The 23055-nt window shown below is 28.7% G+C and overlaps 3 protein-coding genes across 8 annotated transcripts; 1 reads left to right on the forward strand and 2 right to left on the reverse strand.

The window, feature by feature from the left end:
* Positions 1–28: 28 nt before the first annotated feature.
* LOC127071857 (F-box only protein 11) lies at positions 29–14702 on the reverse strand. 3 transcript variants are annotated; one of them, XM_051011617.1, is made up of 9 exons: positions 14312–14702; positions 12288–12626; positions 11381–12166; positions 10454–11306; positions 10137–10357; positions 9852–10070; positions 9546–9753; positions 9192–9365; positions 29–1455 (listed from the first exon to the last, which is right to left on the reverse strand). In XM_051011617.1, the coding sequence occupies exons 1-8, from the start codon at positions 14406–14408 to the stop codon at positions 9236–9238; spliced, it is 2853 nt and encodes a 950-aa protein (XP_050867574.1). In that variant the 5' UTR covers positions 14409–14702; the 3' UTR covers positions 29–1455; positions 9192–9235. The 3 variants fall into 3 exon arrangements, with proteins under 3 accessions (XP_050867574.1, XP_050867573.1, XP_050867572.1); XM_051011616.1 differs by having other exon boundaries at positions 29–8541; XM_051011615.1 differs by having other exon boundaries at positions 29–9365; positions 14312–14701.
* Positions 14703–14722: 20 nt separating this feature from the next.
* On the forward strand, positions 14723–17540 carry LOC127071864 (CAAX prenyl protease 2). 3 transcript variants are annotated; one of them, XM_051011631.1, is made up of 7 exons: positions 14851–14991; positions 15077–15445; positions 15664–15769; positions 15852–15990; positions 16062–16298; positions 16379–16441; positions 16532–17540. In XM_051011631.1, the coding sequence occupies exons 2-7, from the start codon at positions 15402–15404 to the stop codon at positions 16726–16728; spliced, it is 786 nt and encodes a 261-aa protein (XP_050867588.1). In that variant the 5' UTR covers positions 14851–14991; positions 15077–15401; the 3' UTR covers positions 16729–17540. The 3 variants fall into 3 exon arrangements, with proteins under 3 accessions (XP_050867587.1, XP_050867588.1, XP_050867589.1); XM_051011632.1 differs by having other exon boundaries at positions 14883–14991; positions 15089–15445; XM_051011630.1 differs by lacking the exon at positions 15077–15445 and having other exon boundaries at positions 14723–14991.
* A 108-nt stretch (positions 17541–17648) lies between these two features.
* LOC127071859 (BTB/POZ domain-containing protein KCTD3) lies at positions 17649–22550 on the reverse strand. 2 transcript variants are annotated; one of them, XM_051011621.1, is made up of 10 exons: positions 22160–22550; positions 21770–22083; positions 21534–21692; positions 21265–21453; positions 20717–21196; positions 20517–20633; positions 19096–19235; positions 18817–19003; positions 18473–18751; positions 17649–18385 (listed from the first exon to the last, which is right to left on the reverse strand). In XM_051011621.1, exons 1-10 carry the CDS (start codon positions 22216–22218, stop codon positions 18183–18185), a joined length of 2127 nt encoding a protein of 708 aa, XP_050867578.1. In that variant the 5' UTR covers positions 22219–22550; the 3' UTR covers positions 17649–18182. The 2 variants fall into 2 exon arrangements, with proteins under 2 accessions (XP_050867578.1, XP_050867576.1); XM_051011619.1 differs by having other exon boundaries at positions 17649–18391; positions 22160–22549.
* Between the last annotated feature and the right edge of the window lie 505 nt (positions 22551–23055).

Consider the following 23055-nt stretch of genomic DNA (forward strand, 5'->3'; position numbering starts at 1 on the left):
TAAAGGTATTGCATAGAGAACTCGACGCTTTATCTTACGTTGACAATGGCATTATATTTTTAAACAGTAGCATTTATAATATACAATTGCGTGACACGTTTTTTGTTTTATTTACTTTTTGTTGTATTATAACTTAAAACAAGTGTTCTTTTCTTTTTTTTTTTATCTTTTTGGTTTCGTTAATATCTCGCAAAGAAAAAAAAATGATCGAGCGAGAAGACTTTTCTTATATTTTGCGTGTTAACATAAAATACACTGATTTCTCAAATATAAAAAAGAAGAAGTATTGTATTAAGGATCATTAGAAATGAAAATGAATCGTATTATTTTTATATTGTCATATCTGACTTTTCAGTTTTTTCTTTCTCTCTCTCTTCTTTTTTTTTTAAAGAGATCTCTTATCACGTCTTGCATTTCTTTTTTTACTTTTTTTACGACACGAATATCAGAGTAATATCGGATTGCGATCAGGCAAAAATTCGAAAAAACACGATTTTTGTCCTTTCATCCTCGGCACAATTTATTATTTATATAGAGACTGTTATAATCATATTATTATTAATATTATACCTATTGGACTATGGCACTTGGTGCAGCTAAAAGTTTACGATCGTGTATTGGACTTAAACATTTAAGGTACTTATTTATTAAAGTTTATCAATCGTCATTATTAATGTTACATATCTGCGTTTATATATATATATATATATATATATATATATATATATATATATATATTTATGGCACACCAAGATAATGTGCTCTAGTCCGTGCATTTCGCTATAATACAATCGATTTATTTCCTTCGGACGCCATTTACCGTGTACGGATGCGATAATATTCTGTGTTGCTATTCGTCGAAGCGAAATTTTTGTATATGATTCGAACAAATATTACGAATTCCACAAATATCATGGATAAATTTAACAACAGGAAATTTATATGTTTTACCGACGTAATTATAATAATATATTGCAACTTCTTTTTATAATACCGCGATCTCACATCCTAAAATTCGATTATTATACTTTCCCTGAACTCTATATGACGTTGCCGAAAGTAATATAAAATAGTATATGTAGCGGTAATATTATACATCGAGTCTTATCTCAGTTTCTTTTCTTATCACGAGAAAAGATTCGTGTAAAGAATGGGGATACTTTTTTTATGAAATACGACTTTTTGAATTATTTCAATAAGTTCTTATGTCACTGTCTTTTTTTTTTTCTTTTCTTTTTTTTATCAATATCGAAAGATGTCATCTAAACTTCTCGATCATTATTTTTTCATTAATCAATGTTCGCGATTAAACAAATTATGAGTCCCGATATTATTTGTCTCTAATAATAATGCTTTTTCATATGTTTTGAGATTTTCTTTTTTTTTCTTTTTTCTTTTTTTTTTTTGGTTTTGTTGTAGTCGAGCAAAACTCGATTATCGTCCGCTGTAAATTCTCTGTAAAAAATAACGTTACTTGATTTTTAATGAAACGTTTCATATAATAATAAGTTGCCTTAATGTCTAACTTATACAATCTAAACGATTTATTATACATCTTAATAGTACAGCTAACTTCTTACGAGAAACGTTTGGTGATAAAGAGTGTTTGTTCTTTTTTTTTTCTTTTCTTTATCACCCTCCCTCCAACCTTTTTTTTTGTTCTCTTTCGAAATGTTTTAAATGATGAGATTGTAATGAGCAATATTAAAGTTATATCTCGTTGATGCAAGATACATTTCTATCGCTTATCTAATTGCATTAATCATAAATCGTATCGTGTTTTTTTCGAGTATAATTCGTTTCTTTTTTCTTTCTTTCTTTTTTTTCATGCGATCATATCAAAAACATTTTTAATTCTAATGTTTCTTGTCTATAGGCCATTTCTTTGAAATTGTCCATTATTTCTTTCTTACACAAATCTGAATTTTATGTTTTACAATTCATTCTCTTATATAGGCAACGAGTACCTCCCTCTTCTCCTTTTTTTGTCCACTTTTTCTCCGATTCTCCAATAAAATATTTTCATTGTGTTAACTTCGTTACAACTATCTTGTCTTCGTCGTAAAATTTTCGTAAGTAATAAAAAAAATTAAAACAGAAAAATAATGAATAAAAAAAAAGAAATTGACGTAACTCTAGTCATTTTGTCCATTTTAATTGCATAATTTAAATCTTTACACTAAAAAAAAAGAAACTTAAAAATATTCTTCGTCATCTTTACATTTTCAGATAGTATTGTAAAATTAAGTTATATTCAAGAAGTATAATCTCTAATTAACGTTAAAAAAAAAATTAGAATAAAAGAACATGTCCCTGTTAATTGTGATCTTTTGCTAATAAATGTTCAATGTTGAGAATCAGAGAGAAGTAGCTATCTCGTTTCGAAACACCCTGTATATTATTATATCCATACATTTGTTAAACAATGTTATTTTAGATATTTACAATTACTGTACACATTTTTCACGATTAATTTAACTTAGCAGAGAGTATATATTTTTTTGACTCGATACACCAAAAAATGGATCCTATATAATATAATAACCAGTACGTGTGTTATTAATATCCAAAAGCGTTGAAATTCTTCATTTATATGAGATATATTAATGTAAAGATATATCGAGTATTTTAATAACTATTAGGAATAAATTGAAAACTATTAATCTGTTTTCTCTTTCTTTTCGTCTCTTTCTCTCTTTCTCTCTATTTATACACACTTGTAAAAAATCGTTGACACGCTAATCATCATTTTCACACCATGAATGAGACTTTGTGACACTGTGACATCACATATAACTTTCTTTGTAAAAATTAATTATGTTTTAATATTATATATATATATATTTTTAGTAATATGTGTGTACGCGCGCGCGCGCGCGTGTGTGTGTAATATATGTGTTCACAGACTGAAAAAACATCAATTATATTTGCAAAGAAATTGTATGTATCTTATATATAAAGATATATTTAACATCATACATGTCTGTGTTAAGGCATGGTACCACAGGGTATTGTCGTTTAACGTAATATCCTTCCTTATTTATAACAAATAAGTTGTAGAAGATATTTAATAAAATTTTCTTTAATGCCAGTTGATTTCTTTCTTGCTAATTGTTAATTTAATGTAAACACTTTAAATTTAATTTCACATGAAATGTATATGTATGCGTGTGTATGTCAAAAAGCAAAGATTTCTTTTTAGTAAATTGTATAATGAGATAATATGCAACATTAGCGAGGATTTTGGAATAAATTCAAAAGAATCAGCATTATCTTTCTACTAATTAAATATTCACAGATAGATATGGTTGAGAGTAAAAACAGCTATAGTCGAAGTATAAAGTTTCGTATATTATTAATGAGCTTACTATGGTTTGTCTTTATTACTATTATTATTATTATTATTATTATTATTATTATTATATTATTAGTATTATTATTAATTTTTTTTTTAATCTTAATGTGAAGTCATTACCTTGCTCATAATACTGTTTCGAATAAAATTACGAGAATTTAGAATACATTGTTAAATGTTTCATTCATTTAAGAGCTTGTGTAGAGTAAGAGAATTACAAATTTTCATATTTATATGTTGTAATTTATAATAATACAAAAATAATAATATAACAGCGCAAATTTCATTTGACATAATCTCTCGGATAAATAAAGAATTCATTCATAACATATAAAAATCGTACGTTTTGTACTCATTTTCACAAAAGTAATTCTAATCGTATAATCATTTACATGGATTATATTCCATCGCGTATTTTTCCAATTAAACAATTTAATATTTTAATATGGATCAAAATGCAGGTTGGGACGGGGGTGGGGACGTGGGCATAAAAGTTAGATTACAAAAATAAAATCGAAATATATGTAACAAGAGAAGAATTACATATTTTTTAACTGATTATTATTATTATCCTTATTAATATTATCATTATCACTATCATTATTGTTATTATTATTATTATTATTATTATCATTATTATTATTATTATTATTATTAATAGAATTATATATTATAACTGACGATATATATAGGAAAAAAAATAAAAACACTTTTAAATATAATGGAAGAGTAAGTTTTAATATATGAAAAGAGAAAGAGATAGTGTTTACAAGTATGAGAAGTAAGCGATTATATATTATATGATCTATAATTTCGAAAGCATATATAATATATCAGACTTTTAGTAGAAATTAGTCTTTAAATAGACGTTTATCTCTAAAAAGAGAGAGAGATCGCAAGAAAAGAAAAAATGACTTTGATAATAATTTATTCGTTCGAGCGATCGTATATAATCAAAAAATACGTAATTTACATCGAAAATATCTTTAAAAAAAAAATTAATAATAATAATTAAAAAAGAAAAGAAACAAGAAAAAGTAAAAGAGTAAAATATATATATATATAACTTTCCTTAGAAATATTTTTCTTCTCTTCTTACAATATAATTATTGTATATATAATTACAGCTATATTACTACGAATATTACGAAGAATTGAAGTACACAAAAAGTAAGAATATACAATAAAAAGAAATGATAATTCATGATCATATATTTTTGTATAATAGCATATAATCAATGCATTATGTATATAATCATATATATATATATATATATATATATATATATATATATATATACATAGATATATATACATATACACACATATATTATATATATATATATATATGTAGATATATGTATATAATGGACAGACTAATATTTACAGAATACGTAGTGGTATCAGCATTCGCGGATTCGTGTTTTGCATAAAATGCCGTGTACGCTTATGTCTATCATCTGGCCTCTACCGCAAAACAAAAACAAATAGCAGCAAACTATGGCAACTAACGTTATAAATGGCAAGTATTTATTGAGAGAAAAAAAAAATAACATTCGCGATGCGAATATCGGTTCTCTGCGTTTGCTACTTTCGGTTCTTCGCTTGGCTTTTGTGTCATTAATGTTACACGCTGCCGCTGGCTCGGAATGGGAGGGTCGGGGTGCTGAGAAAAGCGAAAAAAGGGGATCGAAGAATATATCCTTAATACGCTGAATATCTCATCCCCTTTTAATCTTCTCAAGGATCTTTTGATCCTGCTCTGCTGCTTAATAAGTAACAGCCAAACAAAGCAGCAAACGTTGAGTCCTAACGTAGAGAATATGTATGTGATTTCGATGGACTATACATGTTAAAATGAAATGATACAAAGTTTTTAACAAAAGGTAGAAAAAAAAAAAAAACGAAGAGAAAGAAAAGAATAATAATAATAATAATAATAATAATAATAATAATAATAATAATAATAATAATAATAATTAAAATCGATAAGTAAAATGCAGCTGATACAAGACACTTAACACTTTACGCACTTACATCCTCATTAAAAATAAAACATTATTATACGCGATTCGCATACACAATTAATTCGAAGACACTTTGAAATTCTAGGGCGGAGAGAGGGCGGTGTTAGGAAAAAAAAGGGGTAAGAAATGAAATCGTGTCTTATAATATGACGATCATAATATATTATGCGTTCCAGAAGTGAAATTCATGTATGCGTTTGTATTTTTTTCTTTTTTTCTTTTTTTAAATTTTTTATTTATTTTTTTAAATTTTGTTTTGTTTAACTTTTAACAGAAAGAAAAACAAGAATTATTTATATTATCCTAGTAAAAATGACACGAGAAAGAGATTTGTAACAATAAAATTTCTCTTCTGGATGATTATATATATAGATATATGTACGCATATGATTGATCGATTCCGGGATGATCTTTACATTTTCAAAATATCCAATTGACATTTTGATAGGAATGAAACTTCTATCTAATATCAGCTGAGAGTCCATACGAAGTGTAAAAATAAAAACACAACAGATTCTATAGCTGATTTAAATCTTATCATCTAAAACACATCCAACAACTAAAACAGAAACATTATAATTGTGCTGCAGCCGAATATTTTTCCATTTTCTTTTTTCTTCTACTACTGTGAAGGAATTGTTATTTGTACAAATCTACTAATTATAAATCGTAACTATGCATTTATCTCTTTTAAAGCACGTTGTGTGTGTGTGTGTGTTCGTGTGTGTTTACAGTCGCACATATGTGACACCGCAGTAAATATGCAGAGTGGAAGCCACTGGAAGATATAAAATTAGAATTCGTTTTACTTCTCGAGGTTTCTCTATACGCGGCTGCTGCGTAAAAAAAAAACAATATTTAGAGTAAAAATTACTTAACATCATTGAAACTGTGAGAGAATAGAAATCACAGAAAAGTATATATATCTATTGTCAATACAATAAAATTAAATTTACTTTCTTTTATACATTTATATTAATTTTATTTCACGAACGTTTTTTTATGCTAAAGATTAAAAAGAAACGATAAAAATTTTCCATGAAAATAATAATTTTTATGTATTTTCTTGTTTCCATTTTTTAACTTTGCTTTTTCATACACTCAAGAGCAAATGCTGTATATTAATTAAATTAAAAATAACAAATCTAAATAATAATAATAATAATAATAATAATAATAATAATAATAATAATTCTTTTTTTTTTTGTCAAAATATTGACACAAAAATTAACTAGATAATATTAGTGAAATTATGAATTTTATCGAACTAAAAAAAAAATAATAATAAAAAAAATTAATGTTAAATATGACAAGTATAGATTTATATATTATATTAATTTGTTTGATTTTTTATCACGTAGAATATGCATGTGTTCTTTTTCGTTTCTGTTTCCATTTCTCTGTAGTTTCTTCACTTCAAGTTTCAAGAAAAAATTCACAATTGAACGCTATCCAACAAAATATAACATACCATACAATATATCTCACTCAAGAACATTCAATTTGAAGCTTTTTAAGGCCTATTAATACACGAGCGAAAAATGCCTTTGATATTTTATTTTATCTTATTTTTTTTTTTTTTCAGTGCATATACTTGTTCGATATCATATGTAGTTATACTATGCATAATATGACACCTTAGTACAGTAATACTACAGACCTCTTTAAAGGTCAGTAAATTCAAAGGCAATTTCGACGTGACATTATCCACTTGTTTTTTTTTTCCTTTTCTTAAACAATATACAAAATCACTAAATACAATAATGAATATATATGTTGTACAATTTGGTTGGCCAAACACAATATATATTCTACATTAATGATTTTAATATATATATAATATTTTTTTCTTCTACTTATATTTATATTAAATCGCATAAACGGAGAAGGGTTGCATCTAAAATTATTGCTAATAGGCGCTCGTTTCATACAAAGCAGAGGTTGGCTCTTGACTCGCAATTACAATAATATGATTAGACGTTGTTACTAACATAAAGTTTTTTTTTCTTTTTAAAAAAAGAAGAGAGAAAAAAAAAGAAAGAAAAAACAGATTATTCGTATAAGATACGAGATTATATGTAGATTAAAAACTGCACCTCTCAGACAGTTCATTTTTTCTTACTTGTTGTTTTTGTTAATTGGTAAACACCATTATACACTGTGTTTTAATTTATTATAGTTTAAATATTTTTTCTTTATCTTATTATGCACTTTGCTCTTAGGCAACTTAGGACCATCACAATTTACGATGCAAATGGTGGAATTAAAGGGATGCCATACGCGCCGATATATCACGAAATACATTTTTTTACATTCAAAAATTATTAAAATGTATACATAGGTGTTTATCTCCATTTTGATTATATTCCAGTTGTATATTGTGTTTTTAGATATATCTATTTTGGTATTCTTCATTTTCTTTTCTTTTCTTTTTTTTTCTTGTATCTTTTTCTCTTTCTTGTGAAATTGTGATATCTCGCTTATTTGATAAATTCATAACTAAAGTCGCACTTCATATATCTTATTGACAGTCGATTTAAACTCGCATTTCATATATCTTATTGACAGTCGATTTTCTTCGTAAATGTATTTATCGAGATTTCTTTGAACAGTCTATGGTTTTTTTTATTTTTTCTTTTTTTTTAGTTTCGCAAATTTTAAGTATAATATGTGCACTTCTTCTTTCTTTCTGTTTTGTTTTATACGTTCCTGTATACACTACTATTATTTTGTCAACTGTTGTGCAAATTTTGTTAATATACTTCACGTGTTATAATGTTCATGCTTTCTGGTTTTTAATAGCAAGAGGACCAGTCAATACCGCTATTCTACCGAGTTCCTTACGATGTACATAATTTACATTTTATTCGGCACTATAATATATATATACCGTAGAGATTTTACCATAATATGCCTTTGCACTGTACTGGATTTTTTAACATAGTTCATTAAAACGTCCCAGTAGCAATTTTATTCAATGTCTTCTTCATCAGGGCATATACACACAAATTATCTTTTACACAGTTATCACTGCACTCTTTTCACATAAAATTTAGATAGTAGACACCTTTCTCTCTCTCTTTCTCTCTCTCTCTCTCTCTCCTTCTTTCTCTCTCGTAACGAAGGACACATGGAAAGTTCGGTATTTTTTCCATTTAACTATAAATTAATATTAATTTTATATCATTACACAATGAAATTATTTTGGCGAATTTTGCGTCCTCAATTATTCTGTTCATCGACTTGTAGATTTCATTATGCCACTTGTCACTTTTGATGTATTTCTATTTGTTTTTTTTTATTGCAGAGTTCTCTACTATCTTTCGATGTAAGAAAGAAACAGTGTTCCCATAAATAAAATAAAATGGGGATATACATATACTTATACATACACATATACATATATATGTATATATACATATACACACACACATATATATATATATAATGTAAATTTTTGCATTGTTATACAAGCCGTAATATATAAAACAAGTTTAGACTTTTATTCTCAAAGAAAAAAGAAAGAGAACAAATAAAAACATTAGTAACATGTTAAATATTTAATTTGATATTAGATATTGATAGAAAATATTACTTTCATGATTAATTTAAACTATATGATTTGTTGATAATATGAAAAAATTCTATATGGTAATAACAATGAAAAATGAGAATGATAAAAATCGATATAATATTAACAATTTTAGAAATAACAGTCATTAAATGATGGGAACATGAAAAAAAATTAAGGCCATAATAAAGAACTCAGCAGCGTTACACGCTGCATATGTGCAATAAATTCAACTTACATGTTCAATGTTGTTTGATTATTTAAATTAGTTCAGGTTAATTCCTAGTTAACCATAAGTGTATGTGACTCCATTGGTGCAGCACTATCGTACAATGTATCAGTGTCTTGTGTAGGCTCACCTTGAAGTTGACACTGGTTACTTAATGTACCAGCACCACAGTCGCAAAAGAACCTGTAATTATTAATTCGTTTTTTAAAATTTCTATTCTATACAAATAATTTCACTTTCTGATTATTTATTAACTATAATTACTACAATGTGATAGCTGAAATTTAAAAATGAAAAAATATTTGATATAGGTATTGACATCTTTTTAAATAATCTAAAATTCTATATAAAATTATATCTTACCGATCATGTCTGATAAATTCGACGTCGTGTCCTGCATGGCAAGTTTTTATACAGTTTACACATATTGCATTACGATCTGTAGTGTTGCACGTTTGACAGCGATAAAAGTCATGCATTGGAAAAGACGTATATGATGATATTTTGTACAAACATTGACCATTCCCGACTGCCTTTTCGACAGCATCTTGGTTGTTGAATATTTTATTGCCTAAAAAAAAAAAATGAAGATGTTCGGTTAACGATAGAAAAAAATGTTATTTCACTTTGGTGTAACATTCACATTTTTACTATATTTTACATGCTTACCTCTAGTTGTTGGTTGTACACCACTTGCTAAACATAAACCACCAAATCGATTATTAAAGATCTGATTAAATTCTAATGTTGCAGTAGCATTATTAGTTATTTCAACGCCTGCTGCTAATCCATCAAAAATTCGATTTCTCCTTAATACTGGATGGGATTGTGTAGATATAAGCACTCCAGCTTGCGCATTTCGAAATATATCATTTTCTTCTAAGACACCTGCATTACATGCGACATTTAATATAACAAATTAATAAATTATAATAATTACTATATGACAGTTACCTTTACCACCATTAAATATACAAATTCCTCCATCTCTCCCATCAAATATCTTGTTCCTTTTTAATGTAGGATTACTGTCTGTTTTAATCCATACACCTGCCATGGCATTATCAAAAATTTCATTTTGTTCAAGTAAGCCTAAACCACTATTGTACACGAGAACACCACCGTTTTGTCCGCCCCATATTTTATTTCCACGTATCACTGGATTACTTCCAGTTCTGTTTATAAAAAAAATCGAATCATAATTTATGTGTCGCACATTTAATATTGTTAAAGATTTATAATAATTTTTTATACGATAATTATCTTTTTACCTTATTTGTACTCCTGAATACAAATGATTGAAAATATCATTATCCTCTAGCTTTCCATGCCCGTTATCGTAGAAATAAACCCCAACTTGTTTGCCACTATGAATTCGATTTCTTCTTAAAACTGGAGTTGATCCTGTAGTAATCCAAACTCCTGCTAAAGTATTGGCATAGACTTCGTTTTCCTCTATTAAACCTTGTCCTTTTTCATGTACATATATGCCTCCATGTTGACCATGATGTATTTTATTATGCCTAACTATTGGATCTGAATTTGTTCTGATTTGTATTCCAGCCAAAGCATTACCATAAATATTATTATGTTCTATTAAACCCCTTCCTTCTCCAAATATATACACTCCTCCTTGATGACCATTATAAATTTCATTTCTACGAATTGTTGGATTTGAATTCGAAGTAATCCAAACTCCAGCAAAATTATTGGAGTGAATTTTGTTATCAATAAATTGTCCTAAGCCGTTTTCGTGAACATAAATTCCTCCTGTTTGACCATGATGTATCTCACAATGTACAACTGTTGGATTGGCACCAGCTTTTACTTCAAAACCTGCTATTCTGTTATTATGAATATCATTGGCTTCAAAATATCCAAGACCGTTATCAAATGTAAATATTCCAACATCTCTACCATGATGAATATGGTTCCTTCTCATAATTGGATTTGCATAATTTTTAACCCAAATACCAGCTAATGCATTCCGAGATATTTCATTGTCTTCGTAAGTTCCCTGTGCATAATCAGTAACATAAAGCCCAACATTTTCACAATCTGATATGTCACAGTTCTTTACGACAGGATTAGCGCCAACACCAGATACACAAACAGCTGCTCCCACTATAATAAACAAAACCATTAACTCTTATTGATTCTTTTGTTTCTTTTTCGCATTATATATTGCGTATACTTACCCACACTCGAGCTTCTAATAATGCAGTGATCAACCGTAGGACTACAGTTTTCACCCACTTCCAAACAATAATGTTTATGATGTGGAACTGTACTAGTAACATCTGGAGTAAACTTTAAAGTAAGGTGCCCAGCATATGCACGCTTAGCACCTTCTACAAACATTACAGTAGATTCACTTTCTCTTTCTAATATGACTGATTCTGCCACATTACCAGGAGCTGCTCCAATCAGTGCAACATCACTATCGATTACAAGAAATTCACCTCTGTATGTTCCAGCATGTAAGAATACTAGGTGTTGAGGTGCTTCTTCTATTGTTTGAGAATTACTCCCGCAACAATTTCCTTGAGCACTAGTATTTGCGTTACTCGAGGAATTACTATTGCTGCTTCTGTATTCGTCTACATAATCTAATGCTCCTTGAACCGTATTGAAATACGGCAAATTTCGTCCTTTGAATTTTAAGTCCTGGAAGCCAGGTCTAACATGTACCCCCCTATATAATTGTCTAAAGCTTTCTTTCCATGGATTTGGATAATCGGACTCATCCGGAGAAACAAATTCAAATTTACAAGGTGCTGGATTAAACAAAGGTAGGTCATATTCATATACTTGTTGGTAGAGGGATTTCCATAGTTCTGTGTCATTTGCGATAGCTTGAAAACGTTTACAAACTTGTGAAACTCTGCACAGATCTTGTTCCATTAAATAATTGAATATAGTAAGCAACACTTCGTCTGGTAATTCATATTGTAGATAATGTGCTGCTGTATTTGTATTTGTACCTATTACAAAAAATAGATTTGTCATCATAATTATGTCACATGCAATAGTTAACAATATAATAACGAATATACATTTATTTATGATATATATATATTCATTAATAGAAATTTATAAGCGTACCATCTGCAGAAAGTGAACACGTTCGCCGTGGTCGTTTCCTTGCTGGAAGAGTAAAACTGCCAAGGGTAGCAGCAATACTACTGCCACCCGAGGGAGGTAGTGCAGAACTTGTGCCAGGTGCTGGATCCGGATGAGGTGGACTTTTACGCCTCAAATCATACGGCGAAGAATGTGAATGTGATGGGGAAGGTGAAGGTGCAGCTACACCTGATACACTAGGTGAAGAGCCTCTTCCACCATTACCACCACCACCTCCTGCTCCTGCTCCTCCTCCTCCACCAACACCACCTCCAGTAGGAATCTGATTTGATGCTGGACATGGCAATTCGCATGGCTCGGCTATAATATACCAAATTCATATCACAACTATAAAATATTTATAATTAATATATTACAGAAATTTTTCTTTTCTTTTTAATTATATTTCATGTACATTTAACAATTAGAAATAACATACACTTTCTCATCTTATGTCAATATAATTTCCTTTAAAAGTAATATTTAAAATTATATCAATATGTTATAATTATAACTGTAGTGTTTCCAAAAAAAAAAAAAAATATTTAGAAACGTTTAGTAAATCTAATCTTCTAGGGATTTCCCTAACAATGTATTACTATCCACACACACACACACACGCGCACGCACACACATATATACAGTAACAAACTACTTGTGTATGAAGTACGAATAGACTGAAAAGGTTATGTTTCGAAATAACTGTCAAAATTGACAGCTATTTCGAAATTGATGACGTTTCATAAAATAGGTTAAAATTTGAAAAATTTTTCAATGTTTCATTGTTCGGTCCTCATTAAAAAAAGCTTAAATATTTTATTACATTTTATACTGATTTATTTTATACTTAATCTATATATAAGTATATATATATATGCACACATATAATAAAAAAGAAAATACCGAACAATGTAATGTAATAGATCTAAATACTATGTTAGTCATATATTAATAGCAAGCATTATTTGAGAAGTTAGAGCAGGTTTTTGGAGTGAAAGAAAAGAATAGGATTTATACAAAAAAAATTCAATACTAATTAACGTAAAAAAAGAAAAAAAAACGAAACATAAATGGTTGTATCAACACTTAAAGATTTTATTTCAAAACACATATAATCCATAAAATTTACAAAAATGAAAATATAGAAACCAATAAAGAGATCCATTTTGGTTGATGTTTAAAAATGTTATCAATTACATTAAAATCATAATAGTCATTTGGGAAAGTAGAGCGACATAATGATTTAATGTAAAATATATACGACAATAGTGGTTCATTGAAACAGCTGTGTCCTTTATCTTGCAGCATTTTTACTCGTGATTATTGAATTTTTCTAGATTGTGCATGAGGAAGGCGTTCAGTTTCATACAGCTGTGCGGGTAGTAAATCGACATTACGAAAAGAAAAAGGAAAAAAAAGGTAGAGACAGACAGACAGCGAGAGAGAGAGAGAGAGAGAGAAAGAAAGAAAGAGAGAGAGAGAGAGAGAGAGAGAGAGAGAGAGAGAGAGAGAGAGAGAGAGAGAGAGAGAGAGAGCAAAAAAAGGAAGAAACGGAGAGGAGAGAAAAGAAAAGAGGGGGTGGGGTGAGGCGAGGTGGTAGACAGGACGGACGTACCGGAATAAAAATCAACGATGGTAAAAAAGACAGGAGAGGAAATCGATGATTAAGAGAAAAGGAGAGACGATCGATGAACGATGAAACTATACGTCGTTAATACTTCAAAACGTCATCCAGTACTCCGATCGGTGCATTCGATAGACCTTTCAACCTATAAAATCGTGTCTGCAATGGACGTGTGTATAAGCAGGAGGGTGATTGTCGTTTACTATGGTCGGCATTTTTAAGCTTATGTTGTTAAACTGAGAGATCTCAAATGAAAGGTAAAGGGTTCATTTGTTCGTTGAAAGTATATTGAAATAGAAAAAGAAAAACATAGAAAAAATGGGTGAAGGTAAAAGGAAGAGCTGAGACAGGTAAGCAGCGAACCGAACTTCGGATGCCTTACCCGAGGTGGTTCTTGAAGGTAGGGGGATTCTGTTAGCTCCTTTTCTTCTTGATCTTCGCACGTAGTTGCGCGATGACGTAAACGATGCGCTTGGCATTTTTTCCGTGCTGACCGAAAGAAAATAATGCGAGAATTGTTAAAATAACTAAACACTAAACAATGGCGACACTTCTACCGAGCCCAGCGGCCATCTTCTCATCGACGGTAGGACTGTCGACTGTAGTATTGGAGCGCCAATCGGATGAATTTCTGTTCTCTCTCTATCTCTCTTTCTCTCTCTCTCTCTCCGTCTCTTTTACTCACTCACTCTTTCTCTCCTCTTCTCTCTTAGTTCTACTCGCGCACTCTCTCTCTCTCTCTCTCTCTCTCTCTCTCTCTCTCCCTCTCACTCCCTCCCTCTCTCTCTCTCTCTCTCTCCCTCTGTCTGTCTTTCTTTCTTCCTCTCTTTCTCCCTTCCCCGTCACTTCTTCCGTCGCCACCCTACACTCCTTCAACCCCTTACCGATCCCCCCTTCCTATACTGTGAATCGCCACCACACAAGCAACCAACATTAGTATGGAGTTATGGAGACCACGGGTCGAAATACCGATTTATCCTGTATCTCCGGAATTTTTTCATGCTTTGTATTATCGGTCGTTTATATCGCGAGTTTGTACGTATGGAATTCTCCTCACAACAGGTATGTAAAATTTGCTTGATCTTTCAAACGTCAAACCGTACTGCCATTTCTCTTGTGGCTCCGAACACGCTTTGCTCTTTAACAGTGTCTCTCGCAGGCAAGCAGGCAGACAACTACGAACGAAAAAGAGAAAATGAGAGTGAGAGAGAAAGAGAACACAAATTCCCCCTTCATTCGGATCTCCCACTCGCGTAGACGCTCGTATTTCTGGACAAGAATGAACTTTGCAGCGCTCGCGGTGGAGACTCCTTAAACTTTCCTTGTTTGTTTTTGGCGGGTTATTTAAAAAGATTTCTCGGCCAGATATCTCTAATTTTACGAATATAATCTCTGTTAAATTGTCATTATTTTTTTTATATAAATTCTCATGTAGCAGTTCTCTTTTTTCGTTTTTTAATTTTCTTTCCAGAATGCGTATTAGTGTATGGTATAGTGCATGTTTAATTAAATCAATGTAAAAATATGTATAAAAGCAAAGTATTAATCTGGTTTTATAAACTGTGAATTATTTAGTACATTTTAAAATAAATATTTAATCAGTATATAATTTATATTAACGGGTGTATTCGAAAAATTTATATTTTCTAATTATTAGTGAAGGGCTTAGATATTTCTGACATAGATTATACGGATATCAGGTTATTCATTACATTATTATATATCTATTTACAGAGAACATCCTTCTACTATAAAAAGAAGATTCTTTAGTGTTTTTATTGTTGCTTTAATTTCACCAATATTTCTATATGTTGGCTTGGACGAGGAGGTTTTCCAAAAAGTAATCATTTTAAATATTATCATTTGGGCCTATATATCAAATAATTTTTTTTTTATTATATAAAAAAAAATAAAAATTATAGGCAACCATTTGGGAATTATTGGGTTTACGATGGTCTGGCCTATTCCAGGCAAGTGTAATACCATTTCTTTTAACAATGATCTTGTTTTTGGGCCCATTGAGTGTACAAATTCTTAATGGTTTTTGGAGATTATATGCTGGTTCGTATTTAAAATGATATATTTTGTAATATCGATATTGATAATGTACAAAATTATTCTTACTTTGTTAGAGCCTATGTATTGGTTAGGAAGTGTACATACATTAATTTGGTGGAGGAATCACATTGTTGCACCACTCTCTGAGGAATGGACTTTTAGAGCTTGCATGTTACCATTACTTTTACAATGTTTTACACAAACTACTGCCATTTTTATATGTCCATTATTCTTTGGAGTAGCACATTTTCATCATGTAGTAGAAAGAATAAAAATGGGTATGGAAATAAAACTTGCTTTATTCATATCTTGTAAGTATTTCTTATGTATGCAATTTAAATCATATAAATATGTAAACATTTTTGAATTAATAAAAACTTGGGGCACATAGGTTTCCAATTTGCATATACTACGTTATTTGGAGCTTATGCTGCATTTCTATTTGTTAAAACAGGTAGATTCACTTATGCTGTTCTACTTATTGGTATTATTCTAATAATATATATATATCATACACTAACCTTTGAATTTTCTTTTTTCTTAGGGCATTTTATAGCTCCTTTCATAGCTCATTCATTTTGCAATCATATGGGATTTCCTGAATTATCAGAAGTTGTGGCATATAAAGATCCTTTGAAAAGGGCAGCTCTATTTTCTTTGTTTGTCATTGGTTTGTTTGCATGGTGTTTTCTATTAACACCAATGACTGATCCAGCAATATATCATAATAATTTATTCTGATATCAAAAGATTTATATGAATCATATTTTGCAAAGTTGTTACGGGTGTTAGACTAATATTTCTATCAGATATCGTATTTGTAACGAAATAATAATTAATCATGTTATATGGCACTGACATATGTTAATACTTAAGATATATGTATAAGGACATACTTGTAGATTACATTATAAAACTTGTTAACATTAAGTTTAATAATGCATATAATATGCATAATGTGATTATACTCAATATAATATCAGTCAGAATAACTATAAAATATCACCGTAGTGCCTGAGAAAATAAAACTTTTACTATAAATTATACGTGCCAATAATATTAGACAAAAAATATGATTTTACCTAATGTTCTTTTAGGGATATAACTTGTAATATATAATTTAATGAGATTTATAATACGTTAGTAGACAATATTGTTCTATAATTATTGCTGGGATTTTATATTTGATATTTTAATGAAGAATTAATTGTTTTTACAAAAATATGTATTGTATTAAGTTTAATTAACATTGATTATATCAAATTTAAAAAACGATACCTTAAAATTTAATTTGGGTACACAACTATATTATATTAATATTATATTTTAATTTGTAATAAACATGTTTAATTCAAAAATCACGTTTATACATATTGTAAAATTTGCAACAATAAAAAATAAGAAGTTTAACATAATTACTATGTGGTCTTACATAATAACTTTCTTATAGATATTGTAAATACAGAAAAATTTTACTTATTTGAGAGTATCTAAGAAATTATTATATACATATATTATTCATTTGTTAAACTTTACATAAACAAAAATTGAAACAGTATTGTGTTATCTCTTATAATATATAAAAAATCATACATACTTTTTTCATCATCACAAAGTATGACAAATATATATCAGCTTTTATGAAATAATAATAATAAAAATTACATTAAGAGAAAAACGTTAACTCATTTATTTAAGCTTCTTACATTTAAACTTTACAAGTCGAAATGTTTTTGTATCTTTATCTAATATATAATCGTAATATTTATTTTTATCACATTTATTGCTGAATTATATTATAATTAGAACTAACAATAAGAAGACAGCAACATTTATTTTATTTCCATCATTGAGTATTACAGATATTTGTCAACAATCTTATTTTTGTTGTAGAGTAAGTTTTGAAATTCCATGAAAATGCAAAACAATTTCTTTTTCTTAAAACATAATCAGTTCTGCACATTATACTGTACAATAAACAGAGAGTTATCAGCCAATGGCTTTGAAATAGGAACTATAGCTATAATTACTTAACTTTCACAACTATAAATAATAAATACATATATATATATATATATATATATATATATATATATATATAAATGCTCATTCATTTGCTAAAATATGTAAAATAGAAAAAGTCATAGAAATTAAGTAACTTAATATAATGATAAAAAATTTTCTTTTTATAAAACCTATTGTTGTTGGCTAGATCCAGCTACTGCCTCAGAGTTATGTGATTGATTAAGAAATAAAACATTACTTGTTTTAATTCGTGCACCTACGCCTGCGAGTGATGGACATGGACTAATACATGGTGTAGAGCAATGACTATTACTTAGATCACATTGATCTAACAATTTCCAAAGTTCTTCTGGCGTTGGTCCACCAGACACATCTGATACTATTATATAATAAAAGCATCAATGTCATATATCTCAATATTTTATTAATATGTCATGAACAAATATGTAAATATAAATACCTTTATCTTGATGAAAGGATGGATCCAAAGCTGTTGTTAAATCCCACATTTGAATAGTGCCATTAGAATGTCCGGTAAATATAAAACGTCTAGGCCTGGAGCCCATTCGACTAGATCCTTCGCATTCGTGAACATAGAAGGAACTAATGATACTACAATCAACTGATTGTATTACACAAACTCTTTTCCCATTTGATGCTAAACGTACGAACAATTGATCGGTTTCAGGTACAACTTTTTGAACAAACACTTGTTCATCATCTTGCTCACCAAATGGACCTATAAATTGAAAATAAAATAAATATTCTATATAAAGTAAATTTGATGTAATAAATAGAACATACCAAAATCATTTCCAGCATAATAACTAACACAGGGTTCAACAGCTTCTAGAGATACTATTTTAAAACTTGCTTCAGGTGTTGATCCAGGTTGTGTAGAAATCATACCACGGAATCTTGTTACAGTCCAAGTCCTTACATGATTGTATTCAGAACAAACAGACACTAAATATTTTTCTGATAATGTTACCTAAAAGTAATAGATAATTTTTATTAAACTTTTAAACTTCTATTTTATTTGTTGAAATTTTATATTAGTTAATACTTAGAAAATTTTCATACTTTTGTTACACTACTTTGATGAACAGTAAATGTTTGAAATAATTGTGGTCCATGCCCAACAGTTTCAGGATGTTGGACAATGACTCTGACACTACCAGATTCTGTACCATATGCAATTTCAATCCAATTTCCACAGAGACCTATAACAAATAAAAAATATAATAAAGATACATACTATAATTTAAACATTTTGAATTATAAATTTGAAGTATAAATTTTCAAATGATTTTGATTTTAGAACAGAATAAAAATTACTGCACAAAATTACAAACAAATAAATACGAAAGTGGTATATACATGTTAAATATTAATGAGTTAGATACAATATGTAATAAAATTAATATGCAGTTGGCAATAAGCATTTTATTATTTTCCCTCCTCCTCTCAGATAGTAAATATGAAACATATAATGAAAGAATCTTAAATGAAATAGAATATATTTATTTTGTAAATAATGATTGAAGAAGAAAATTTAATGATCAAGATAATAATTGGTAACAATATTGGTACAACTGGATGCATAAGGATAGCAGGGTTATAGGTGATTAATATGAAGATAACATATATGTATATATAAAAAAAAAAATAAATATAGTTGCATTAATGTTGCATTAAATGTAAGTTGATATATCTATATGAACGTGTGTATAACATGCACACATATTTGATAAAGCTATTTATTTAAAATTGATCTTATGCTATATTTAATAAATAAAATTAGAATTATCAAATAATAATTATTTTCATTACAATTATAGAGTAATATAATAAAAAATGAAACAAATATATCTATATGAAACAAATAGTAATTTTCATAGTTATACAAAGCTGTGCATTTCTCTATTTAGTGTATCTGTGATTTTATTAAATCTGGAGAGGAAGAGTATGTTTTTCATTTATTCAAACGTTTTTTATGTATGATAAAATAATGAATGTTAAAAAATGGTACTTGGATTATATGTAGAATTGAAAACAAATACTAAATTATAATGACCCATACTTGCCTTGTGCTAATTATCCAGTTGTACGAAATCATGAGGCAAAGCATGTAATAATAAACTCATATTAATATTTGCAAACCATGTGTATATTTGTATGGCTTGATAAAAGGGCCTTGATAAATATTGTAAAAAGTGGAAGGAAAAGTTATTGCTTTTCTCATTATAAGCATAAGCATACACATACATAAAACCTTTGTATATGCATATTAACTTTATTGTTAGTTATAGGATTGATAATATATATTGTAAGGCATGAGACTATTAAAAATTTCATATTAGATACATATAATAATACCACACCAAAATTTTAATGTTAAAACATAATAAAATTTCATTTGATGTATGTGCTAATCAATGAATTCACTCTTAAACTATTACTATTATTAAATATATATCAAAATTTTAAATGCTCTAACTCACTTGTTTTTGGTGTTAGATAGACTGATATGGCTGTAATAGGATCATAACTTGGATCACGATATAATTCACTTACGAGAAGATCGTTATCTTTCATTCTAAGAGGAAATTTTTGCATGTCTGTAACATAAGCAAAAAATCATGTTGCTATTGTAAGAAACTTTATAATATTAAAATACTTAAAACATTTCTTCTGTATTTACCAATATAATAAATAGAACCATTGTTACAACCAAGAAGAAGAAACGTGCCAGCAGTGTCAAATGACAAAATAGGTTCCACATCTTGAATTTGCCAATGATGTGTCATTGCATGCCACACGCCGATCTTTCCAGTTGGTGAAAGAGCAACCAATTGACTACCAATAAAAAATAAATATTCCACACGGACATTCAAATTAAAAGTACCAATATTTGTTTTAATGCCATATTCGGAAACGCTCCATAATCTCACTTGATTTCCATAAGAAATAGCTACCATTTTACCGTCTACTCCACTACCTATCTTTGCATTTATTGCTACTCGTTCGATTATAGATTCAATGTGTGGACTTGTAAATGCATGTTGCCATCCAGATGAATCTTTTAAACGATAACATGTTATAAAATGTGCATAAGCAACAACTATCCAATTATGATGTGCTTTTATAATTTGCACTCTTAAAGGATTTACCCAAGCTGAAACTAAAATATTCAGTAATATAATACCTATCACATATATGTAATATAATTTCTTATTGATATATTCTTACCCTGTTGAGGTCCAAATATAACACCAACATCATTTTTGTACAATTTATTTAAATCTGCCGAATTATTTCGAATATGTCTCAGATCTAAAGATGGAGTTCGTGAATGAGGTAAACCACGTTGAGAAAGTCTATAGTCTAATGATGAATTGCGTACATGAGAAGTTATTGGTCTCTTATGATTTTGTTGTCCTAAAGATATATATAATCTAATTTAATGCTAGTTAAATTGAAACAATAGTAATTAAACAATAGCATATATCTATAATTACCATTTGTATTTTGAGTACAAGGACATGAAGAAGATACTGCCGATTGTGAAGTAGTGGGTGTATCTGTCCTAGGTGTTGAAGTTGTTGTCACAGCTCTACCATGAACAGAGACATCACTGACATTTGGAGGAACTGTTGCTAACTCTTGTAATGGAATACCTTAAAGAAAGAAACATTAAAAATTTAATGAATAATATTTGTTTAATTTATAAAACAGATTGTTTAAGAATATTAACCAGGTGGTGGTAAATAACCAGAGAAAAGCACATCACCACAAGAAGATTGAGTTAAATCTTCGCATAACATTAATCGCTTTACCAATGGTGTAATACCATAATATTCTGCTTCGTGTCTTAAAGAACGAATATCAACATTTTTTAAATTAATATCCTTTGTACGTAAATAATTTAAAATTATAGAAAACATTCGTGGATCTCTATCAATAAATAATGCACCATCTAAATCTTGATGACTTGCAATTCGATTACTCAATAAAGCTGTAAAAAAAGAATCAGGTATCCACGTCAAAGTTTGTTGAGACGTAGAAAACCTGTAATAAATAATATTTAATTTTTATTAGATCATTAAAAATACATATGTAATATAATAAAACATATATAACATACCTAGTTCCTCCTACATTTAAATGTACGATATCACTTCCTAGTGTATAAGATGTAGTCATTTTGAGTATTGATATATATATTCACAATATTCCTCACAATTTAAAACAGTTGATAAAATTTGATAATAAAAGTTAACTTTTCTTCGAAGAGGTTATGAAAATAAAATTCCAATTCATCAAATCCGTTGCAATTACCAACGTCACAAATAAATAATAAATTAAAAAACCACACGTTTATATATCTTTAATATTAAATACTTGATAATAAAAATGCATTATACACAGTTTAATATTTTTTTTCATTATAAAGATATGATTGGCCAATTTTTCTGCACAGTGATAAAAAAGTAAACGTTATTAGACGTACGCCATTTTAAAGCCGTTTGAATTGTGCGCAGCGATGGCGCACTAATATTAAAATCTTATTTGAAAAGTGCTATTATAAGGCTCTTCATCACTTCTCTCAAATTTGGAAAAAGTTTTATTTTGAAATCATTGAAAAAAATCCTGTTAAAAAATGGTTTTTTTTTAAATAATTTATGGATAAGTAAAAAACTTTCGAAAATATTAAAAAAGTAGAATCCTAAATTAAATCTTTGTTTTTAAAATGAGACTTCATTCATCAAAATGGGTCAAAAATTACGTCTGTTCTCATTGTTGGCTGTTTTTCATGTAAATGACTGTTTTTCACATTTTTTACGAAAAAAAAAAAAATTTGCATTGTGGCGCTCTTCGAAATTTGTGGTAAAAAAAAAAAGCTCGTATTCCTTATTTTCACATAAATTCTCGAATATTGTTAAAATTTTAATATTTAAAAATTTTGATTTCGCGGTTTTTGGTTAAGTGTTATGTCAACAAAAACAAACTTTCGACTGACTTTGATTATTACTGGATCAG

The sequence above is a fragment of the Vespula vulgaris genome, chromosome 23 (assembly GCF_905475345.1).
Source record: "Vespula vulgaris chromosome 23, iyVesVulg1.1, whole genome shotgun sequence".
NCBI classification, from domain to species: Eukaryota; Metazoa; Arthropoda; class Insecta; order Hymenoptera; family Vespidae; genus Vespula; species Vespula vulgaris.